The sequence below is a fragment of the Bombina bombina genome, unplaced genomic scaffold (assembly GCF_027579735.1).
Source record: "Bombina bombina isolate aBomBom1 unplaced genomic scaffold, aBomBom1.pri scaffold_480, whole genome shotgun sequence".
In the NCBI taxonomy this organism is placed as follows: Eukaryota; Metazoa; Chordata; class Amphibia; order Anura; family Bombinatoridae; genus Bombina; species Bombina bombina.
The window spans coordinates 330,569-356,561 of NW_026512338.1; the positions used below are offsets into that span (position 1 = coordinate 330,569).

At 40.5% G+C, this 25,993-nt stretch overlaps 1 protein-coding gene across 1 annotated transcript in view; it reads right to left on the bottom strand.

The window, feature by feature from the left end:
* LOC128644243 (cilia- and flagella-associated protein 46-like) overlaps positions 1-25,993 on the bottom strand; it is a gene marked incomplete at both ends in the record, with an annotated part of 384,741 nt that overhangs the window by 325,643 nt on the left and 33,105 nt on the right. The window contains 1 exon segment of the mRNA XM_053696926.1: positions 15,724-15,936. Coding sequence (XP_053552901.1) covers positions 15,724-15,936 — 213 coding nt within the window.

The following is a 25,993-nucleotide window of genomic DNA, read 5'->3' on the forward strand; positions in this document are numbered from 1 at the left end:
AAGAATTCAGCTCTTTTGCCTGTAAAAAAAAACATACAATACCCCCCCCCAACATTACAACCCACCACCCACATACCCCTAATCTAACCTAAACCCCCCTTAAATAAACCTAACACTAAGCCCCTGAAGATCTTCCTACCTTATCTTCACCTCGCCGGGTATCACACCGATCCGTCCTGGCTCCGATGCCTTGATCCAAGCCCAAGCGGGGGGCTGAAGATGTCCATGATCTGGATGAAGTCTTCATCCAAGCGGGAGCTGAAGAGGTCCATGATCCGGCTGAAGTCTTCTATCAATGGCATCTTCAATCTTCTTTCTTCCGGATCCATGTTCATCCCGCCGACGCGGAACATCCATCTTCACCGACGACTTCCCGACGAATGACGGTTCCTTTAAGGGACGTCATCCAAGATGGCGTCCCTCAAATTCCGATTGGCTGATAGGATTCTATCAGCCAATCGGAATTAAGGTAGGAAAATTCTGATTGGCTGATGGAATCAGCCAATCAGAATCAAGTTCAATCCGATTGGCTGATCCGATCAGCCAATCAGATTGAGCTCGCATTCTATTGGCTGTTCCGATCATTTTTTCTGCGGCTGGAGTTTTGTCGTTAGATTTCTAACGCTCACTTCAGCCACGACTCTAAATACCGGCGTATTCACAGGAGCGAGCTGCACTTAGTCTTATGGCGCGGTCGGGCCAGGCTGTGACTATACAGCTGGCCCGATGCGCTGAGGAAATATAACATTATTTTTAAGGTTTACTGTCCCTTTAAGTCCTACATGGCATGGAATAGTGCTGCCATCTAGTGTTCTTGCAGATGTATAACATTCTTGTAAAACTGCTGCCATCTAGTGTTCTTGCAGATGTATAACATTCTTGTAAAACTGCTGCCATCTAGTGTTCTTGCAGATGTATAACATTCTTGTAAAACTGCTGCCATATAGTGGCTCAGAAGCTGCTGATTGGTGGCTGCACATATACATGCCTCTTGTCATTGGCTTTCAACTAGCTCCCGGTAGTGCATCACTGCTCATTCAACAAAGAATAAAAAGAGAACAAAGAAAATTTGACAATAGAAGTAAATCTAAAAGTTGTTTAAAATTGCATGCTCTGGCCCTGTTTTTGGAGCTTCCGGGGGAGGAGCACAGGTGTGTGTCTAGGTGCTGCACCTGTTTCGATCTCTCCTGCCTACAAGCTATTGGCGAGGACCACGCCTAAACCCTCTACCTGAGGGCGGCTTGTACTGCTGATTCTTATCGCTGTCGGATGCTCGGTAGTGCCATAACACTGCACTATAGCTGCGTGAAGCAGCTCTGAAAGGGACCCAAATCTGGTGTTAAAGTCAACCACCTGCATTAATGACTTTGTTGCTATTATTCACTCCCTATATCAAAAGGAGGTCTGTGGCTGGGATAAATATCTCCTAAACTAAAGTAGTATATATGCCCAGCGCTGGGGAACTTCCCTTCCTGGTCATACAGAGACGGACGGCGGACGTTACTGATCTCGCACTGTGGTGTATTTTCGGAACAACGAACTGCTACCTGTTCCTCCTGTGTTGCCCGACAGTGTAACAGGGAGCCGGATCTTTTTCGTCCCCTTGTGGGCTGCGGAAGGAGAGCGGCGTTTGAGCTGTTGGAGTCCCTGGAAAAAGGCTGTGCCCATTGGATCACTCCGCTTCCCTCATGTTGTGGTGAGAGGGATTAGGGCCGACATCCCCTGGGGCTGCCCTCGTATCGTACGAGGTGCTTGTGTCGGAGCCCCTGTTGCACAGAGTGCCACTCTCTATCCTGGCTGGGCTGCTGCTCTCGATTTGGAAAAGCGCTCCCCCTCCCACCGGTGCTGCGCGAGGGGGGGCTGCTGGTACCAGAGGCTCTCTAACTGGTGGCTGAATTCTGGACACACAGGACGGGTAATGTAGATAATTTGCAATGCCCACAGATGCTTAATTCTACCCGGATTGACCAGGCTTACTATGGGACGGTTATCGTCTGATCTCTGTTTTTTCTGATGTACCCTCCTCTTGCCTGCTCTGTTATCCATCCCTGAAATCTACAGAGTGTAAGCTGCAATAGATGACCGAAGATTGATGTGGTTAGGGCTTAGGGGCCCACATCGGCACCTCACAAACTTTTAGGTTCTTTTGGCTCTTATGTTTATTTTTACAGGACTGGATCCAAATAAGCTGGACTAATTGGGCCATTAAAACTGGTTAACAAGGGTAAAAGTGTTTAAATTTAAAAGCTATGAAAAGCTATTTCCACCATAGTTAACTTTTTATAAAGGGAAGAAAGATATTACACCTATTGTATATATATTAGCTAAATTTTTTTGGCTGCATACAGGTGTTATACTCTCTACAAGATATTGAAGGCTAAAATTTTGGCTTATAATACATCTCTTCTTTCTCTTTTTTCCTTTTTTGTACTGAATGATAATACCCTGTCACACTGCTTCTGGTTAAAATAATGCCTGGCTGTGTTAGCCCAGAAGCCGTTGGTTAGTGGTGCTAGAACTAAAACCCATATTCTTGTTTTTTGTAAAGTGTGTAAGATTGTACCTCAATACTCTAGGAATTGAATCTATTGCTCCTATCACGGGATTTATTGCTGTTTTACAGGGTTATTCAAAGGTGTTTGAAAATGTATGCAGGATGTTGATGGTAAAAATTGGTTGTATATACAAAAATAGAACTGACCTAGTAGGATATAAAGGTTGATTACTGTATAGAACCAATGCAATTGTGGAAAACTGTAATTGCGCTAGGAGTTCACATAAATGTTAGGCTGTGAGTATATGCAGTTATAGCACGGTTAACAGGGGTAAAAGTGTTTAAATTTAAAAGCTATGAAAAGCTATTTCCACCATAGTTAACTTTTTATAAAGGGAAGAAAGATACTACACCTATTGTATATCTATTAGCTAAATTTTTCTGGCTGCATACAGGTGTTATACTCTCTACAAGATACTGAAAGCTAAAATTTTGGCTTATAATACATCTCTTCTTTCTCTTTTTTCCTTTTTTGTACTGAATGATAATACCCTGTCACACTGCTTCTGGTTAAAATAATGCCTGGCTGTGTTAGCCCAGAAGCCGCTGGTTAGTGGTGCTAGAACTAAAACCCATATTCTTGTTTTTTTTAAAAATTGGTTGTATATATAAAAATAGAACTGACCTAGTAGGTTATAAAGGTTGATTACTGTATAGAACCAATGCAATTGTGGAAAACTATAATTGCGCTAGGAGCTCACATAAATGTTAGGCTGTGAGTATATGTAGATACAGCACAGGGACATCTACTGATCACTCCCTTTAGTCACAGACAGGACTGATCTTATTTCACGGTTGACTTGCACACAAAAGAAGGTAGAAAACAAAAGGAGAAAAAGTAAAGTAAACTCAGATAAGACATCACTCTTTCCTCACCCCCTTTCCTTTTTATTTCTTTCCTTTGGGGTCTTTTCCCCCCTCTATCACTTTAGATTATTTTTTATGTTGTTTGTTTCCCGTCACTTCCTTCCCTCACAAATTAATGGATAAGTTCTTACACTCCCAATCCAAAACCTCACCTTTAGTCATGTCTGCTAGACAAAGGGACAAAAGAACTAAGCCTAGCATTGAGACGGCTGGCGACATACAGCCGGCCCCACGTGATTCCCTTAGTGCTCATGAGTCCATTGACCTACAGACTCTAGTCTCAGATATATCTATGGCCCTTGCACCTAAGTTTGAGTCACTTAAAACTGAGATAAAGTATGAAATTGCCCAGCTAAGCTCAGAGATTAAACAATTCTCAGAGAGATTCTCTGAGGTAGAACAAAGAGTATCGGATCTTGAAGATCTTACCATAGCCCAAAACACTAAATTAGAAGCTACTTCCTCAGCCCTGGTTAAATTACAAAACAAAGTAGAAGACCTGGAAAACCGGGCTAGACGAAATAACTTAAGAATTATAGGGGTTCCCGAGGGGAAGCAGTTTGAAGACTTAATTAAACTGATCACTAAAACACTTCCAGCACTGCTGAATATCCCTGAGTCATATCATGATATTGTCATAGAACGAGTACATAGGTTAGGAGCAGCATCCCCTTCAAGAAATTATGTGAGGCCAAGACCAATCCTAGGCAAATTTTTGAATTATCAAGACAAATTGATTTTTTTGCAAGCTTTTCGTAAGAGTCAGCCCATACTTCTGGAAGGAACAAAAATATTGTTGTTCCAGGATTATGCAGCAGATACTGCTTTTAAAAGAAAAGAGTTGGCACCAGTTTGCACCAAACTTATACAGCAGGGATTGCGTGCAACAATTGTTCATCCTGCTAGGCTTCGATTGGTCTATGACAACACCTCATATTTTTTCGAGTCCGCCAAAGCCGCGGAGGCCTTTTTGTCTAAAAATAACATAGTTCAATAGATTGGTTTTTTGAGCATGAATGGATCCAGTCGGTCATTACCAGGTTGGGTTCCTTTCAGGTTAGGGTACCAGACGGTCCAAACGTCTGGGTTTTGTTGTTTTTTTTTTTGTTATTCGTGTTTCCGTGGTTTTGTTATGTTTTTTGTGTTGGGGGCGTGTTTTTTTTTTTTTTTTCTTCTCCTCTTCTTCTCCCCCCGCTACCGCCTCCCGTCTTGGGTTGTAGAGATTATCTAAAATGAATGGGATTAAATTTGTCTCCTGGAATATAGGAGGTCTTACTTCCCCCATTAAGAGAAAAACGATTATTTCTTATCTTAAGAAAATAGGCGCTTCTATTGCTTTTTTACAAGAAACTCATTTGAAAACACAAGAAATCCTTAAACTTAAATCTGCATGGGTAAAAGAGGTTTTTTTCTCACCTAGTTGTAGTCGCAAAGGTGGAGTTGCTATTCTGTTGGGGAAAAAATTTAATTACGAGGTAATTCAGAGTCAGTCAGATGAAGACGGGAGATATATTATTTTGAAAATTAAGATTGCTGGTTTTTTGTATACGTTATGCAATGTATATGCCCCAAACGTCTTTGATTTGTCTTTCTGGGATGCGTTGCAGGCCAGGCTTATGACATCTGCAGAAGGCTTCCTCATTTTAGCTGGCGATTTTAACATGGTTCTGCAGTATCCATTAGATAGAATGAGGCAGCAGGAGTTCTCTAAAAAAACCAAAAGGGATAATCTTGAGACAAAGTTGTTTTCTAGGATCTTTTCTAACTTGAGAGTAAGGGACATTTGGAGACTCCAAAATCCAGATACGCGGGATTTTACGTGTCTTTCAAAGGCACATAAGTCATTGTCCCGGATTGACCTATTTTTGATTGATGAAAGACTATGTAAATCCAAAGTATCAGCTCAAATATTGCCTATTACGGTATCTGATCATGCCCCAATCTGTTTTGAATCTCAAATGGGTACATCTTTGCAGGCCAATAATCGCTTCTCCTATCCTAAGTTTTTGTCTTCTGACGTTAAGTTTAGAAATTTTCTGGAAACCAAATTTGCGGATTTCGCTATGTTTAATGCAGAGGCCATGAGTCGGCCGTCTCTGTTCTGGGAAACGGCCAAAGCAGTGATGAGAGGGGAGATTCTTGCTTATACTATTAGGCGTACAAAGAGTCTTAAAAAGCGTGAGAATGAACTGCTTCAGGCAGTCATAAATTCTTATAATCTATACTTACTGGAAAAGACACCCCAGAAGTGGGCCAAATATACTACTGCATTAGAGGCGAGAGACTCATTGTTGATATATAAAGCCACTCAAAAGGATATACGGTTTTCCGCAAAATTCTATAAGTATGGGAATAAGACGGGAAAACTTTTAGCTAGATTAGTTAAGCAAGATCTAGGATCCCAGTTAATTGACGGTCTCCATAGAAAGGGGCAAATAGCCAGCTCTCCACAGGACCTTCTGCAAATTGTTTTTGATTATTATCAATCTATTTACTCGGCTAAACCAACTGATACCCTGGAACGTCAGAGGTTTTGGTCAGGCATTACATTCCCATCATTAATAGCATCATTAACGGAAGATCTTGAATCTCCTATTACTGAAGCAGAAGTGGCTAAAGCGATTAATAAGTTGGGATATAATAAAGCATCGGGACCGGATGCAATACCTAATGAATTCTATAGATCGATACCAGATATTATAACACCGTATTTAACTACATTATTTAATCACATATATATAGAGGGTAATGCTCCTACACCTAGCTTTACCGCATCATTTACGTCCCTGATTTTAAAGAAGGGAAAAGATCCAAAAGCAATAGAATCTTATAGGCCAATTGCCCTCATGAATACGGATTATAAATTGCTAACTACAATCCTTGCACAGTGGCTGCAGTCCCTTCTTCCTTCTATTATTAATTCAGACCAGGCCGGGTTCATGAAGAATAGGAATTCTGCCGCTAAGATAAGAGAACTTTTGCTAACCTTAGACTTTTTTTCCAATACTACGATCCTCGATCAAATGGGAGGAGTAAATGAAATGGATCTGGCAATATTAGCCATAGACGCCGAAAAGGCCTTTGACTCAATCCATCATGATCATCTTTTATTATCTTTAGAGAAGTTTGGGTTTAAAGGCAATTTCACGAATTTTATAGATAAATTATATCATACGGCCTCTACTAGACTAATAGTTAATGGCCAGCTGTCTCCAGAGATAATTCTTCAGAGGGGAACGAGGCAGGGGTGTCCCCTGTCCCCGCTCCTTTTTAACATCGCTATTGAACCTCTTGCACTAATGATAAGACAGAGGCTTGAGGGGATTGTAGTCGCTGGACGTGAATTAAGAATAGCATTATATGCGGATGATATTCTTCTGTATTTAGCTAATATCCGTAGGAATTTACCAATTTTGATGGCCATTATACAACAGTTTGGATCCTTCTCAGGGTATAAGGTAAATATAAGTAAATCTGAATTTCTTTGGGTTAGGCAGACAAGTAACTCTCCTATAAACATACCTTTTTCCATAGTGAAGGACTCGTTTAAATACCTGGGCATAAATATCTCTAGTAACCCCGACACCTGGTATGCGCTGAATATCCCTCCTGTTTTAAACAAGGTTAGAGCAGCTCTCAAGAACTGGCAGAATCTACCTCTGTCATTATCGGGACGCATAGCAGTATATAAAATGATCCTACTACCTAAAATATTGTATGTTCTACAGAACATTCCTGTACTATTGAAGAAAAAGGATATTACTTTATTTAATTCATCTCTTCGATCTTTCTTATGGCAGGATAGGAAGCCCAGAATGTCACTGGCAAAACTCTCTTTCCCAATAGGAGTTGGGGGTCTGGCTCTACCTGATTTGAGGGCATATAATTATGCTTCTCTAATTCGCATTGTAGCGGACTGGTTGTTTCAGCGCAACTATGTTAAAAATACTGATCTTGAGACTAGCATCATGTATCCTTATGTACCGGCGGCACTTATACATATGGACACGCCCAATATTCCATTCCATATTAGAAGATATAAAACAATACATAACATAATCCTGGCCTGGAAAAAAGTATGTAACCTGCTTGGAATAGAATATCACGTATCCCGATACTTGCCATTTGTAGGGAATCCACAATTCCAGGACGGTTCACCCTCTTTAATTTTCTCAAAATGGAATACTCGAGGGCTCAATAACGTTTCTCAGCTGCTCGATTTAGAAGAAGGCTGTATTCAATCATATGATGCATTAAGATTGAAATTTAATTTTCCACATAGTAATTTTTATGCTTATCTTCAAGCTAGACACTATGCCATGAAGTTAGTAAATGAGTTCGGCTGGAACTGGTCTCTAGGGCAGCTGGACAAGTGGCTTATTTTGGCAAAGAACGGAATTACGTCAATCTCCCCATGCTATATGTTACTGGTATCGGACAGAGGTACAATCAATCTCGATAAGATTGCGGGTAACTGGGCTAAGCTCGTGGATAGAGAAGTTGATTCTAAAATACCTTCTATTTCAATTCAAGAGGTTGCTCGGACAACTCTCTCGTCTACATGGAGAGAATCCCATGTTAAGTTGCTACATAGGACATATTTTACACCAGAAAAGGGAACAAGATGTGGGAAAACTAATTTTACTATCTGTCCTAAATGTTCACTTCCTTCTGCAGATCTTTTGCATATGTTATGGACTTGTCCAAAAATTAGGAACATCTGGTTTAAAGTTCAATTTTGGCTTTGTAGAATACTGGGTCTCCCCTCGATAAGTCTGACAGATCTGAATGTAGTCTTTCTTCTTTCCAATCCAGAAGATAAGCAGCTTAATATTAAATTGATTAATATAACTATACTGGCTGTCAGATATCTGATTTTTAAAAAAATGGAAAATGAACACTGGTCCCAGTATATCTGAAATTAAAAATTGCTTAAAAAAGCAATGTGTTCTCGAACAACATAATGTTAATATCGATAACGACAATGATATCTCTAGGTTTTTTTTTAAAATGGTCAGCATTTATTAAAACATTTCCCCTCGTTGAAAGGGAATGTTTGATATACCCTTTACGTAACACTGAACTAGTCCTCTTAGGGAGGTGGTGACGGGGGTCTGAAGATTTGTGTGCAGGGTTTTTTTTTTTTTGTTTGTTTTTTTGTTTTTTCTATGTATTATTGTTTTGTATTGTCTTGTGTTGTTTTTTTCCTTGTTTGTTGCATAGTGTGTGGTTAGTTATGTCTGGGTAAAATTAATACAAAATCATCCAACAAGGAATTGAGTATTATTGTAATGAAGGAAAACTATTATATTTTGGGGCAAGCCTTAGTTAATGAATGCTATATAGTCATTTTGTTCTTTTTTTCTTTTTTTTCTTTTTTTGTCATGCTGTAAACACCTGAGGTTTTTTTTTTATGATCATGTCTATTTTATGCCTGTTATTATGACGTCTAATTACTGGTCCATTATCTAAAATGTATTTACTTGAAACCCAGAGTGGATTGCTCTTGTTTGACTTTTGTTTTTTTCTCTCTTTTCCTTGCCATTGACTGTCAGTGTATCTTGTTGGATATAAATAAAGACTTTAAAAAAAAAAAAAAAAATTGCATGCTCTATCTGATTAATGAAATGGGTTTTATGTCCCTTTAAAATTTCCCAGTGTATTTCTGTTATCAAATTAGCATTGTTGTCTTGATATTCTTTGTAGAAAAACATAACTTGTTAGGCTCAGGAGCAGCAATACACTACTGGGAGCTAGCTGATGACTGCAGTCTGGACATGTATGCTTCTTGTCATTGGGCTACTTTTTTGAAGAAGCGAATGCTGCTTCGGAGGCCCATCATTTATGGCTCACCTGAAACAGACGTTAAGAAGCAGCGGTCATAAGACCGCTGCTCCTTAATCTGTCTGCCACCTTTTAGGTGGCAGATTGAAATCATTGTGATCCGATCGGGATGATTGACAGCGCCTGCTAGTGGCCGAATCATGTCCACTTGGAATATAGTAAATCTACAACATTGACTCAACCAATGAGATCCTAGTAAACTATTGCTGCTCCTAAACCTACCTAGGTTTATTCTTCAACAAATACTAAGGCCTAGATTTAGAGTTCGGCGGTAGCCGTCAAAACCAGCGTTAGAGGCTCCTAACGCTGGTTTTGGCCGCCCGCTGGTATTTGGAGTCAGTGATTAAAGGGTCTAACGCTCACTTTACAGCCGCGACTTTTCCATACCGCAGATCCCCCTACGCCATTTGCGTAGCCTATCTTTTCAATGGGATCTTCCTAACGCCGGTATTTAGAGTCGTTTCTGCAGTGAGCGTTAGAGCTCTAACGACAAGATTCCAGCCGCCTGAAAATAGCAGGAGTTAAGAGCTTTCTGGCTAACGCCGGTTTATAAAGCTCTTAACTACTGTACCCTAAAGTACACTAACACCCATAAACTACCTATGTACCCCTAAACCGAGGTCCCCCCACATCGCCGCCACTCGATTAAAATTTTTAACCCCTAATCTGCCGACCGCCACCTACGTTATACTTATGTACCCCTAATCTGCTGCCCCTAACACCGCCGACCCCTGTATTATATCTATTAACCCCTAACTTGCCCCCCACAACGTCGCCGCAAGCTACTTAAAATAATTAACCCCTAATCTTCCGACCGGAGCTCACCGCTATTCTAATAAATGTATTAACCCCTAAAGCTAAGTCTAACCCTAACACTAACACCCCCCTAAGTTAAATATAATTTTTATCTAACGAAATAAATTAACTCTTATTAAATAAATAATTCCTATTTAAAGCTAAATACTTACCTGTAAAATACATCCTAATATAGCTACAATATAAATTATAATTATATTATAGCTATTTTAGGATTAATATTTATTTTACAGGCAACTTTGTAATTATTTTAACCAGGTACAATAGCTATTAAATAGTTAAGAACTATTTAATAGTTACCTAGTTAAAATAATAACAAATTTACCTGTAAAATAAATCCTAACCTAAGATATAATTAAACCTAACACTACCCTATCAATAAAATAATTAAATAAACTACCTACAATTACCTACAATTAACCTAACACTACACTATCAATAAATTAATTAAACACAATTGCTACAAATAAATACAATTAAATAAACTATCTAAAGTACAAAAAATAAAAAAGAACTAAGTTACAGAAAATAATAAAATATTTACAAACATAAGAAAAATATTACAACAATTTTAAACTAATTACACCTACTCTAAGCCCCCTAATAAAATAACAAAGCCCCCCAAAATAAAAAATTCCCTACCCTATTCTAAAATACAAATATTAAAAGCTCTTTTACCTTACCAGCCCTGAACAGGGCCCTTTGCGGGGCATGCCCCAAGAATTTCAGCTCTTTTGCCTGTAAAAAAAAACATACAATACCCCCCCCCCCAACATTACAACCCACCACCCACATACCCCTAATCTAACCCAAACCCCCCTTAAATAAACCTAACACTACCCCCCTGATGATCTTCCTACCTTGTCTTCACCATGCCAGGTTCACCGATCCGTCCTGGCTCCAAGATCTTCATCCAACCCAAGCGGGGGCTAGACATCCACTGAAGAAGTCCAGAAGAGGGTCCAAAGTCTTCCTCCTATCCGGCAAGAAGAGGACATCCGGACCGGCAAACATCTTCTCCAAGCGGCATCTTCTATCTTCTTCCATCCGATGACGACCGGCTCCATCTTGAAGACCTCCAGCGCGGATCCATCCTCTTCTTCCGACGACTAGACGACGAATGACGGTTCCTTTAAGGGACGTCATCCAAGATGGCGTCCCTCGAATTCCGATTGGCTGATAGGATTCTATCAGCCAATCGGAATTAAGGTAGGAATTTTCTGATTGGCTGATGGAATCAGCCAATCAGAATATAGTTCAATCCGATTGGCTGATCCAATCAGCCAATCAGATTGAGCTCGCATTCTATTGGCTGATCGGAACAGCCAATAGAATGCGAGCTCAATCTGATTGGCTGATTGGATCAGCCAATCGGATTGAACTATATTCTGATTGGCTGATTCCATCAGCCAATCAGAAAATTCCTACCTTAATTCCGATTGGCTGATAGAATCCTATCAGCCAATCGGAATTCGAGGGACGCCATCTTGGATGACGTCCCTTAAAGGAACCGTCATTCGTCGTCTAGTCGTCGGAAGAAGAGGATGGATCCGCGCTGGAGGTCTTCAAGATGGAGCCGGTCGTCATCGGATGGAAGAAGATAGAAGATGCCGCTTGGAGAAGATGTTTGCCGGTCCGGATGTCCTCTTCTTGCCGGATAGGAGGAAGACTTTGGACCCTCTTCTGGACTTCTTCAGTGGATGTCTAGCCCCCGCTTGGGTTGGATGAAGATCTTGGAGCCAGGACGGATCGGTGAACCTGGCATGGTGAAGACAAGGTAGGAAGATCATCAGGGGGGTAGTGTTAGGTTTATTTAAGGGGGGTTTGGGTTAGATTAGGGGTATGTGGGTGGTGGGTTGTAATGTTGGGGGGGGGGTATTGTATGTTTTTTTTTACAGGCAAAAGAGCTGAAATTCTTGGGGCATGCCCCGCAAAGGGCCCTGTTCAGGGCTGGTAAGGTAAAAGAGCTTGTAATATTTGTATTTTAGAATAGGGTAGGGAATTTTTTATTTTGGGGGGCTTTGTTATTTTATTAGGGGGCTTAGAGTAGGTGTAATTAGTTTAAAATTGTTGTAATATTTTTCTTATGTTTGTAAATATTTTATTATTTTCTGTAACTTAGTTCTTTTTTATTTTTTGTACTTTAGATAGTTTATTTAATTGTATTTATTTGTAGCAATTGTGTTTAATTAATTTATTGATAGTGTAGTGTTAGGTTAATTGTAGGTAATTGTAGGTAGTTTATTTAATTATTTTATTGATAGGGTAGTGTTAGGTTTAATTATATCTTAGGTTAGGATTTATTTTACAGGTAAATTTGTTATTATTTTAACTAGGTAACTATTAAATAGTTCTTAACTATTTAATAGCTATTGTACCTGGTTAAAATAATTACAAAGTTGCCTGTAAAATAAATATTAATCCTAAAATAGCTATAATATAATTATAATTTATATTGTAGCTATATTAGGATGTATTTTACAGGTAAGTATTTAGCTTTAAATAGGAATTATTTATTTAATAAGAGTTAATTTATTTCGTTAGATAAAAATTATATTTAACTTAGGGGGGTGTTAGTGTTAGGGTTAGACTTAGCTTTAGGGGTTAATACATTTATTAGAATAGCGGTGAGCTCCGGTCGGAAGATTAGGGGTTAATAATTGAAGGTAGGTGTCGGCGATGTTAGGGAGGGCAGATTAGGGGTTAATACTATTTATGATAGGGTTAGTGAGGCGGATTAGGGGTTAATAACTTTATTATAGTAGTGCTCAGGTCCGCTCGGCAGATTAGGGGTTAATAAGTGTAGGCAGGTGTCGGCGACGTTGTGGGGGGCAGATTAGGGGTTAATAAATATAACATAGGGGTCGGCGATGTTAGGGCAGCAGATTAGGGGTACATAGGGATAACGTAGGTGGCGGCGGTTTACGGAGCGGCAGATTAGGGGTTAAAAGTGTAATGCAGGGGTCAGCGATAGCGGGGGGCGGCAGATTAGGGGTTAATAAGTGTAAGGTTAGGGGTGTTTAGACTCGGGGTACATGTTAGGGTGTTAGGTGCAGACGTAGGAAGTGTTTCCCCATAGGAAACAATGGGGCTGCGTTAAGAGCTGAACGCTGCTTTTTTGCAGGTGTTAGGTTTTTTTTCAGCTCAAACAGCCCCATTGTTTCCTATGGGAGAATCGTGCACGAGCACGTTTTTGATGCCGGCCGCGTCCGTAAGCAACTCTGGTATCGAGAGTTGCATTTGCGGTAAATATGCTCTACGCTCCTTTTTTGGAGCCTAACGCAGCATTTGTTTGAACTCTCGATACCAGAGTTAAATTTATGGTGCGGCCAGAAAAAAACCCGCGGAGCGTTAACAGCCCTTTTACCGCCGAACTCCAAATCTAGGCCTAAGAAAATAAAGCAAATTTGATAACCAATTTAAAGTTTTTTCAAATTTGCATAATCTATGCAAAGTTTAATTTTGGCTTTATTAAGACTGGTTTGTCCACATAAAATAATGGAAAAGTACATCTTGGATGGTAACGCATTTAGTTTAGGATCAAGCAAGGTCATAAATATTACAGCTAGAAAAATAACCTTTCAAGTCAATATTTTAAGAACAGATTTGTGCTTGGACAGTAAATTAAGATCCTTCTATGACTATTAAAATGAGATGAAAACCCAAGATAAAAAATAAGCTATTGAAAGACTGGCACCATGATAGTAAAAGCTAATTTAGTAAAATAAAATACAAATATTATTGATGTATTTTTTAAACTGTTTATTTTCCTGATCTTTACCCTTGTTCACCCAACTGTAACATAAGGCCCCTACATTTTAAACTACCCAGCGAACTGAGCAAGCTGCAGATCACTGCGTAACCTGACAGCTGAGCAACTGCAGTGAATGATATGTTCTCTGGCTGTCAAAGGCTATGGTCCCCTGTGCTATTCAATCTTTACAAAATACTTTATTTTATGGTAAGAGATTAAGACTGTTCTGAGCTATTTGGGTGATGGAGACTAAAGTGACTGCATTTATCAGTCAAATCACTGCCCTACATTTAATGTAAGTGGGACTGAACTCCCTTCATATGTACTTGAATTGCACCATATCCTTGGCAATCATTTGCTTTGCCAACACTGATTTGGAGTAAATCCGAGAGTATCCACAGAAAAAGTAACCATGACTGTGTGATTGGCTCACCCATGTGCATCGCTATTTCTTCAACAAAGGATATTTAAAGAATGAAGCAAATTAGATAATAGAAGTATATTGGAATGTTGTTTAAATTTGTATTCTCTACCTGAATTATGAAAGAAATGTTTTAGGTTTAGTGTCCCTTTAATGCTCGCTTAAATTTTAGCCGAGTGGTAATCAAAATCAACAGGGTGGTGTGCCCATTGAAAAGTACTTCTATGCATAGTGATAGAAACCAATGTAATGTATTTTTTCATAATTCAGTTAGAGCATGCAGTTTAAAACTAATTTCCAATTGACTTCTATTATATAATTTGCTTTGTTCCCTTAGTATCCTTTGTTAAAAGTAATACCTAGCCTAGGTAGGATCCGGAGCAATGCACTACTGGGATCTAGCTGCTGATTGGTGGCTGCACACATATGCCTTTTGTAATAGGATTACATAGTGAGGCCCATTTATCAAGCTCCGAATGGAGCTTGAGGGCCTGAGTTTCTAAAGACCGCTGCTCCATAACCCTGTACGCCTGCTCTGATGAGGCGGACAGGAATCGCCACAATTCAACCCGATCGAGTACGATCGGGTTGATTGACACCTCTCTGCTGGCGGCCGATTGGCCGCAAGTCTGCCGGGGGCGGCGTTGCACCAGCCGCATTCAGCGATGTCTGTCGGACCTGATCCGCACTGTCAGATCAGGTCCGACAGACATTTGATAATTCGGCCTCTATGTGTTCAGCAAGCACACCAAAAGTGCACTGCTGCTCATTCAACAAAGAATACAAAGAGAATGAAGCAAATTTTGATACTAAAAGCAAATTGGAAAGTTGTTTTAAATTGTATGTTCTACCTAATTCATGAAAGAAAATGTTTGGGTTGCATGTCCCTTTAAATTATTTAAGCCAAAAATACACATTTCATGGCAGTGCTGTTGAATTGTAATCAAACCATAAAAAGAATACACAAATAGACATTCAGTAAACATCCGTCACTCTAATCATTCATTTGTAAATTTCATATTATTGTTACTGCCTCCTGTTTCAACAAACTGAGATTTTAGTTACATAAACTGGCGAATAAAGGTTATGCTTACCACCAAGCACATTTATTTTTTAATTTTCTAGAGAAAAAAAAGTGTATAAATAAAAATACATATTTCATTGTTTTCAGGCAGCCATAAATGGAAATAGTGTTGTCATTTTTTTTCCCTTTAAAGGGATATGAATTTTTTTCTTTCATTATTCAGAAAGAGCATGCAATTTTAAGCAACTTTCTAATTTACTCCTATTATCAATTCTTCTTCATTCTCTTGGCATCTTTATTTGAAAAAAAGAGGAAAGAGCCTGTTAGCATGCAATTTAGGAACCATTGTATTATTATTTTTTTAATAAATAAATATACATTAAAAACATATTATTTAAGAAAAAGTGATTTGAGTTGAATCATAATATATTCTAAAAACATACCGACTGTGGCCTGTTTTCTTGAGATTTGAAAGGAGTTTCTGAAAGGTTTCTGTAAGTTCTGTTAGTCTTCCAGCTGCAATGATATATTTGTTGTAGTTTAAGATGTACACTGCTGCATTGTGGGTTATCCAAGATTCGTTCAGTTCTACTCCCAGTTCAGAAGCTCTCAGAAAATTTTCTGTAGCATATACAGAGAGCTGAACAATCCATTCTCTGCAATAATACAAAAAAAAACAAGTAAACAATGTCAAATGTGGAACTGTATAAATACACAAAATAAATTAACCCTTTGAGTGCTAAGCTGTTTTAAAAAAAAAAAAAAAAATGTAAACTTTTTTTTTTCTTTTCAGATCCCCAAGACTCACACAAGACTTACACAGGTTGGGTGATTACCTTTCCAATGGTGGGTCTTGGGGGTCTGTAGCTGCTTAGATGCCTGAAATACAGGCTTCTAAGCAGCATGCCCCCTGCTCCTATACTTAACATTGTGAATTATAAATAAATTTGCGCGTGACATCATCACGTCATTGCGTGTGATGTCACCGCACATAACGTGAAGCCCGGCAATGCCTGTCACTATGCAGGCCCGATCCCTGGGGTAGGACCAGGTGGGACCCCCCAGATCTCCCTCAAGGGGGGAGAGTGCTAGCGACGGCTCTGAGCCGTCGTTAGCATCAAAGTGGGAAACTCTGCGATGGCTCAGAGCTGTCGTTAACAATCAAGGGGTCAAAAACAAAATCCCCCCCCCCAAAAATAATACTAGACAACAATTTTATTTTGAGAGCATTAATTTACTGATGATTGGTTTCTAAATGTGGCCACCAATCAGAAAGCGCTACCCAGGTGCTGAACCAAAAATGGTCCGTCTTCTAAGCTTACATTCTTGCTTTTTTAAATAAAGATACCAAGAGAACAAAGAAAATTTGATAATAGGAGTAAATTAGAAAGTTGCTTAAAATTGCATGCTCTATCTGAATCATGAAAGTTTAATTTTGACTTGAGAATCACGTTAAAGATTTCTAAGAGTTGAATGTTTTAATTTTACTTTAGGAAAACTATTGGAGCTAATAATTCTAAACCATGTGATATCTGCTAAGCTTCACAATATAAATTAAATTTAATGATAATTTGTGCAATACATTGAAAACACTTAGGGGTATATTTATAAAGCAGCGAATGCTGCTTAGTCTGCCGGCAATGTACGTTAAGAAGCAGCTGTCATAAGACCGCTGCTCCTTAACTCGTCCGCCACCTCTGAGGTGGCGGACAGCAATCATCCCGTTCGGATACAATCGGGATGATGGACACCCCCTGCTAGCGGCTAATGTGCAGGGGGCAGCAGGGGGCAGCATTGCACAAGCATTTCACAAGAAATGCTTGTGCAATGATAAATGCCGACAGCGTATGCTGTCGGCATTTAGCGATGTCAGGTGGACATGATTCGCCACGGCGGATCATGTGCTTCCAACATTTGTTAAATATACCCTTTAATGTTACCTCATTTTATCTTAAAGGGATAATGCTTAATGCTCGCTTAAATTTTAGCCGAGTGGTAATCAAAATCAACAGGGTGGTGTGCCCATTGAATAGGTCCTGGGAAGAACACTGTATATGATATTTATATAATATTTTGAAGGCAGTTTTTTTGACTTAAACAATAATATCAGATATGCATTGTACAATTAAAAATTCATAATTTTAATTGTATCCTTAACAAGTTGAAACCTCCAAATACTTAATTGCAATGACAATGACAATTTATCATTTATTTTTTGTATTTTAACAGTTTTAAAAGTGTTAAAAGAACTATAGGTTTAATGATATCTGGTTAATTAAATTGTGAACTTCCCATATGCAAAAACTTGAAACCCACATTTTTTCTTTCGAGATTCAGATTAGAGTATGCAATTTTAAATAACTTTCAAATGTATTTCTATTATCTAATTTGTTTAGTTCTCATTGTATCCTTTGCTGAAAAGTATACCTAGGTAGGCTCAGAAGCTGCTGATTGGTGGCTGCACATATATGCATCTTTTTATTATTAGCTTTCAGCTAACTCCCAGAAGTGCTTTGCTGTTCTTTCATCATAGAATAACAAGAGATGAAGCAAATTAGAAAATTAGAAATAGAAAATTATTTAAAATTGTATCCTCTGAGGAGTTCCGGTAAGCGGAGGAAGTGAGCAGTCGCATCTCACTAGAGCTCCGCAACTTGGAGTAGAATCGGGTTTAAAATCTGCAGAAAAAACCCTGCTCAGCCCCACACAAAAGGACTTGCCGGGAGAATACAACCCTCGCTGGCTGTCCAAGGAAGTGTGCAGGACTCACATCTTTGTCCTGGCTGCCGGAACGGACAGATAGCACAACGCAACGGGCCTGGAAACTCAGCCCCACAACTGCCGCGAAGAGACCCACAACAGGAGAGGAGAAGTGAAGCGGCACCCACCCGGTTTACCAACCCTGCACTGCGCTCTGACGGGAGCCGCAGATTACATCAATAGCCGGGCCTGACAAGGGTGAGTTACCGGAAACCGGGTATAAAGGGAGCACCGACACTAGCCGCACAGCCGCCCAAGACGCACTTTACATATAAGTGGGCCTGATGCCACACGGGGCTGCCTAGTTGTAGCTTCACCTGCCTGCGCACCCTAAATATAATCACGACAGGGCACAAACAAACGCCATAATACGAGCAGGGCTCAAGATTGAAAGACTTCTGATATTACTGTGGTGTGCTGTTTCTCTCCATAACGGCCTAACCGCAAACATAACCAAACATAACCACGTGGCATACACTACAGCAGCCATCTTAGCTAACAACAAATAAGGAAAAGAGGGAGAAAAAAATATAAGACCAAAAGCCAACACCTGACTCTTAACTCTCTATTTATCTAAGAGAGGGGGATAATACTTTCAGAGACTCTTTCATACAATTACGCTCAATTTACAGGAAAAGACCAGAGAAGAGAGACTTGAAAACAGTTTAATGCACCATGATCCGTCCATCATAACACTCTGACAGTACAGCTCTCCCCATAGATCACAGGCCCTGCTAACCTTAAGCACACACCTTGTAAGGCGCCCCCCTGCACGGTTGCTGTCTCGCAGCTTGTCACCGATTACCGCACTTGAAAATAGCTCAATAAGGGATCTAGCCCTACTCGGGCTGATGAAAGTGGATAAATTTTTCTATAAACTCTCCCCTGCCTCCGCTGCAGACATGTCTCATAGGTCTAAGAATGCGGATAATAAAAAGCAGCAAAAACACGCAGCCGAGATACATGTAGACCCTTCATCCCCCCCAGAACAGATCCCGGTTCAGAGCATGGACCACTCAGCATTGCTACACGAATTGAAGACCTTCTTCCTCCCTAAGATGGACTCACTCCAAACGGGAGTTGATACCCTGACCTGTGAGGTCAGACAGTTTTCCTCACGAATGTCTATAGCAGAAAACCGAATCTCGGAGGTGGAGGACAGACAATCTAACACAGATATCACGGTCAAGCAGCTGGTCAAAAAGACACAGATTCTCCAGGACCGCATTGACGACTTGGAGAATCGAAGTCGCCGCAACAATCTACGCATAGTAGGAGTGCCGGAAAACATCAAAGGCAAGGATCTGTTAGAATTTACAGCACTGACATTTCCCAAACTCCTAGGGCTACACCCCGACATCCTCCCAATTGACGTAGAAAGGGCACACCGTGTAGGGCCCGAAAGGGATCTAGACCAGGCCAGGGCACGACCTAGACAGGTCATATTTAAATGCCTGAACTTTCAGGAGAAAATGAAGATCCTGAGAGCCTACAGAGCGCGCAGAGAGATCCTTTATGAAGGTGTAAAGCTTCTCCTTTTTCAGGATTTCTCTATGGAAATATCAAAACAAAGAAAAGAGTTTGCCCCAATGTGCACCCAATTGCATGAACAGGGAAGACAAGTTGCCTTATTGTACCCAGCGAAGTTACGGCTACAAACACCCTACGGAGTCAAATTCTTTCACTCACCACAAGCACTAAAGAGTTATCTGGCTACGGAACAGCAACAACACCCATCATGAACAGAGATATCCTCTCCTTGTCGGAGATCACCAGGCTTCTCTTTTTTTTTTTCTCTTTTTTTCTCTTTTTGTACCTGAGTCCATCAAACTAACATATGTCATTACTAATGGCTGGGTGTTATTTGTTGAAAGACACTCTTAAGGACAATAGAAAGATCTGGACTTCCAAACGGAGAAAATGGAGGTGGAGGTCAATCCAGGCCTCCAGGGTAATGTTAAATTGTTATATATCTAGATTGCAATGTTTTATTCTTGAAATGTTATGTGTTTTGTTACTGCTACACTTATCTGAAGATGTATGGTTCCAGATGACAAACAAAGCAATGTTAAATGTATTGATAGTTAACAGGTTCTGGTTAATGTTAGTTAAAGACAATAGAAAGATCTGGACTTCCAAACGGAGAAAATGGAGGTGGAGGTCAATCCAGGCTTCCAGGGTAATGTTAAATTGTTATATATCTAGATTGCAATGTTTTACTTTTGAAATGTTATGTGTTTTGTTACCGCTACACTTATCTGAAGATGTATGGTTCCAGATGACGAACAAAGTAATGTTAAATGTATTGATAGTTAACAGGTTCTGGTTAATGCTAGTTAAAGCTCTCATCTACCACCAACAAGTCAAACTCCACACCAAAGGGTGGTGCAGAAAAGAAGGGAAAAATGAGGGAAAATGTCATTCTTTGAAATGTTATATGTTTATTACTGATGCCACACTTATCCGAAAATGTATGGTGAAGAAGGACAAACAGGGCTATGCTAGATGGGTGGAGCGGGAGAGGGATCTGATTATTACATCTTACTATTACCAAATGAATACTAGTGGAACAGGTCACATATCAATAGTCTCCTCATATCTCTACTCCCCCTCTCCCTCTCTCTTCTCCCCCCCCCCCCCCCTTTTTTTTTTTTTTTTTTTCCCTCCACATCGTTTGGAAGCTAGCTTACACTAGACAGACATGACATTAAAATTAGTGACATGGAATGTGGGAGGGCTTAACTCCCCCATAAAACGCAAGACTGTGCTTACACACTTAAAAAGACTGGGCACAGACATCGCTCTCCTCCAAGAGACACACTTGCTAGACAACGAACACCAGAAGCTACAAAGAGACTGGATAGGACAGGTGATCTATCTATCACACACAAGGGCTAGCCGTGGACTAGCCATTGCATTTGGGAAAAAGATTTCGGTCACAGTGGGACATACATATCTAGACCCCCACCATAGATACATAATAGTCTGTGCTAGAGTAAACTCAACTGATTATGTGTTCTGTAATCTTTATGCCCCTAATCATAGAGATCTGGGATTTTGGAGAACCCTGATAAAAAACCTAGCCCCACACATAGGCGCGAAATTAATTATTGGCGGAGACTTCAATATCTCCCCCATACATCACCTGGATAGACAGTGGCTGGAAACTTTTAAAATTAAAGATCCCAGACGTAATTATAAAGCCAGATACGAGACTAAAGTCTTTGATTTGTTTAGTAATGACCTGAGTGTATGTGACATCTGGAGACTCCTCCACCCAGAAGATAGGGACTACACCTGTCTATCTAAAGCCAAACACACACTGTCCAGGATAGATCTGTTTCTGGTAGCCGGAAACCTGTTAGATCAAGTCAGCCGTAGTATAATACATGACATATTAATATCAGACCACTCCCCAGTTGAACTAGTGTTAGGAACAATTAGACCAAACATGAATAGAAACGTACTCAGATTTCCTACGTACCTTACCAAATCAGAAACATTTGTCAGGTTTTTACAACACTCCTGGACAGACTTCATGACAGATAACGCAGCACACACAGATAACCCTCAACTCTTGTGGGAAACGGCAAAGACTGTACTAGCGGGACACATAATTTCATACGCAGCCAAAGTGAAATATAACACGCAGCATAGACAAAGGGCATTGCAAAAACAACTGGGACAAGCTTATCAGTTGTACCTCTTGAACAAATCAAAACTATCCTATGACACTTACATTACTGCTAAACTGGAGCTAGAAGCCTTTGCGAAACAACAAGCTGCGGCAGGGCTGCTGAAATCGGCAGGCAAATTCTATAGATATGGGGACAGAGCTGGCAAAATGTTGGCAACCCTGACTAAACCCCAGACAGTGAGAACAAAACTTGCGGCACTGAAATGGAATGGTAGGACTTACACTAAGTCGGAAGACATTGCAAGGGGATTTGCCCAGTATTATGCCCAGTTGTATACTCGACAGACCCAACCACACAAAGACTCTCAAAACAAATTTTGGCAAGAGGTTGTTCTACCTCAAATCTCGACGGACCAATTGACTAACCTTAATACCCCTATCACTGCAGAAGAACTTATTCACACACTGCAGAGCCTACCGGCTGGTAAGGCGCCAGGTCCCGACGGCTTGCCTGCCGAATTTTATAAAGCAATGCAGCCGCAGATCACTAACACACTCACTAGACTATTTAATGTCTTGTTTCTTACCGAGGCGACCCCTTCAGAAAACTTCACCTCAGCCCATATCACACTTATCCCCAAACCAGGCAAGGATCACTCCATGCCAGAATCCTATAGGCCGATATCGCTGTTAAACACCGACTACAAGTTATTCACTAAGATCATGGCGAATCGGCTGAAGGTGATACTCCCAGAGCTGCTACACCCAGACCAAACAGGTTTCGTCTTCAAACGCTCCTCTGTGGTAAATCTGAGGAGAGTGCTTCAAGTCATTGACCATTATTGGTCCCTGGGCGAGGGGAGGGGTAAACAAGACACGTCGGAGGCCTTCCTGCTGTCATTAGACGCGGAGAAGGCCTTCGACAGAGTGGAATGGGCGCATTTACTAGACACTATGAGGAGATTTGGCTTCGAGGGCCCTTTTTTGGAAACCATTAGCAAGATATACAAAAACCCGATTGCTCGGGTACTGGCTAGAGGACTTTTCTCGGAAGATGTCCATCTACAGAGGGGAACCAGACAGGGGTGTCCTCTCTCGCCTCTATTATTCAACTTGGCATTGGAACCGTTGGCACAGAGGCTACGTCAGGTATTCCCGGGAATCCGCGTGGGCGAAGTCCCCCTTCACTTAGCCCTATATGCGGATGATATGTTGTTGTTTGTGGACTCTCCACAGACACACATACCGCAGATACTTTGCACTATCGCGGATTTCGGCAGCTTCTCCGGCTACAAAATTAATGCCACCAAATCGGAGGTCCTGTGGCTACATAAACACCCAGACTCTAAACATGACTATCCCTTTGTGGAGGCGAGGGGACACCTCACATACCTGGGAATTCACCTTCATAGGGACCCCTCAAAGATATATAAATTGAATATATCTGACAAATGCACCCAGCTATCATCTCAGCTCCTGAACTGGATAAAACTGCCCTTGGGGCTATCGGGACGTGTCGGCTTGGTGAAAATGACTATTTTACCGAAATTACTCTACCCGCTGCTCATGCTACCGTTTCTTATGACCAAAGTGGACTTGCGATTGCTCACAAGAGCTATAACTCGCTTTGTGTGGAAGGGGGGCAAACCACGCATTGCGCTCCACAAACTTCAGTCTCCCTACGCGACGGGAGGATTGGGTCTTCCCAACCTCAAATTATATAACTGGGCGGCTCTGGCACGTCTGGTGACAGATTGGCAGTTGAACACAGGACATTTCTGTGACACAAAACTGGAAGAGACAGTGACAGCACCAATTGCACTGCCTTATCTACCGTACGGAGGTGGGGTGCTGCCCCCTAAGATCACCAAGAGTATGCTATATAGAGACCCACTGAGGGCATGGCACCTGATACATAAATTTCTGAAAATCGATGCCCCCCCCCCAGGGTTTATCCCGATAGTGGGCAACCCTTCCTTCCCGGCTGGGATGGACCATGCACCGTTCCGTGTTTGGAGGGAGCGGGGCTTAAGCACCGTCGGGGATGTCCTATATCCCCTACTACATGTAGTGAGATCTTTCCAGGACTTAAAGAACAAATTTCAGCTTCCAAAGGGACACTTCTATGCGTATTTGCAGTTGAGACATTATGTAAACTCTCTGCAGGCATCCAACACAAATTTCTGGGGGAAGTCCCCCTTCGCAATATCACAAACGATGTTCCGCTTGGGTGTGTTTTCACTATCTCATTTCTATAGATGCCTCCTGAAACAAGGTGAGGCCCCTCTCCTTTCTGGTATCCTGTCAAAATACAGCGAAATCAGCTTGACGGACCTGACAGAACAGGACATAAAGAACAGCCTAGAACATACGAGACAAGCCACATTGGCAGTATATCATAGAGAGGCACAAATAAGACTATTACACTCGGACTACATCACTCCACACAGATTGTCCAAGTGGGACAGACGACTACCTGATATGTGCGTTAAATGCAGCGCTGTTGCCCCATCACTCCAACATTATTTTTACACATGCCCTAAGATCAAGAGATTCTGGGGACGATGTCAATATTGGCTAAAGACCGTACTGGGAGTGGAAATTTCACTCACAGGCGCAGAAATATTTATGTTTAAATGGGACGAGACTCACGGGCGGTTTCATAGATTTCTTACACTATGCATACTTCTGGCAAGACACTGCATCCTCCAGAGATGGATTAAAAAACAGGCACCGACAATAGCCCAGTTCAGACATACATTACTGAGACAGCTTTTTGTAGAACAATACGATGCCAGACTTGATACCAAGCACAGATTACGCCCCTTCTTAAGAAAATGGAAACCTCTTATCAGTAAACTAGACCCACCTATACAGGGACAAGTTCTGAAACCATTCGCTCACTCTGAGACAATACTTCAACTAGGCATGTCTGCTGAATGGCAACACATCATAAACAGTGTCAAGGACCAAGGCCCTGAGCAATCCCAAATAGAGCTGATGCTGTTCTAATAAGCAGCTGCACTTTTTTTTTTTTTTTTTCTCCTCTCTTCTTCTTTCTTCTTCTCGCCCCCTCCTTTCCTTCCCACCCCTTCATTCATTTGCGCAGAGAGCATAAGATAAGGTTAAGCTTACACGGATGAGCTACTTTGGTTTTGGTAGTCATGTTAATAGGTTGTATAAGTATTTAAATGTTTGTTTGTTTTTCAAAAAAAAAAAAACTTATGCAGGAGAGCGAAAACTAAAGAACACCCAAGGACTTTATAGACTCTGGTTGGATATACTGACCCCCCACAATTCTACAACCCGTACCATGCCAGAGCAGGCTTTATAGGAAGCCATGGCTCCCTTTGTACCCGGGGAAATTGATGGCTATGTTTATGTTAAACGTTACTTTACACAATGTATTGTCTTGATGTTTTTGCTTTACTCTTGCAATAAAAATTGAATTTAAAAAAAAAAAAATTGTATCCTCTATCTGAATCATGAAAGAAAAAAAAAATGGGTTTCATGTCCCTTTTAAATACAGAAAAATAACCACACAAGGAGCCGAATAAAATATCACTGGAAACAAAAAGGTATTTTTTTCCCCAAAAGTCCTAAGTGTGCAAATTGAAAAATAAAAAACATTTTTGAAAAATATCCTAAAACAAGTTTTCTGTCTGACTGGAATACCATTGTCGACTTATTCCATGCAAAGTATTAGGGAGTTTATATGGCCGCATGCATTAGAAGATTGTTAGATAAATGGGCTATTATCATGGGGTACGTGAATGGATTAGAATGAGTTTCAAATCAATAATCAAATATTAACTCATGCTATTCAGAACACCTGCAATTATTGATTGATTAGATATATCAGTTAATAATGCAGCTAGTACGTATAAAAAAATCCCTTAAACCCCTGGAAGGAGAAGGAGGAAATTATTATAGCAAAGAAAGGGGAGGTTATGAGATAAAAATAGACAGTGGCCTCAACTTAGCTTAATAATAGGGTAAGCATATAAGGTGCAGTATCTCTTCCCTATGTCCCCGCCAGATACTCCTATCAATAAACAGTGAATTACTTTATTGACCAAAGCATTTTCCTTAAAATTCTGTAGCTCACAATAAATAGGTGCATGTCCTTTATGTTCTTTTAATTACCACTTTATAACCGTAACCCTGTACGCCTTATGACACATATTCAAACTTATATCTCTATGTAGCTCACTCATGTCCCTATATTCTAGACTCCTATGGTAAATACACTCCATTGATAAGAAATCTCATTTTTCCCCTAGCTAACAAACCTATAGTTCAATAAAACTAAAATG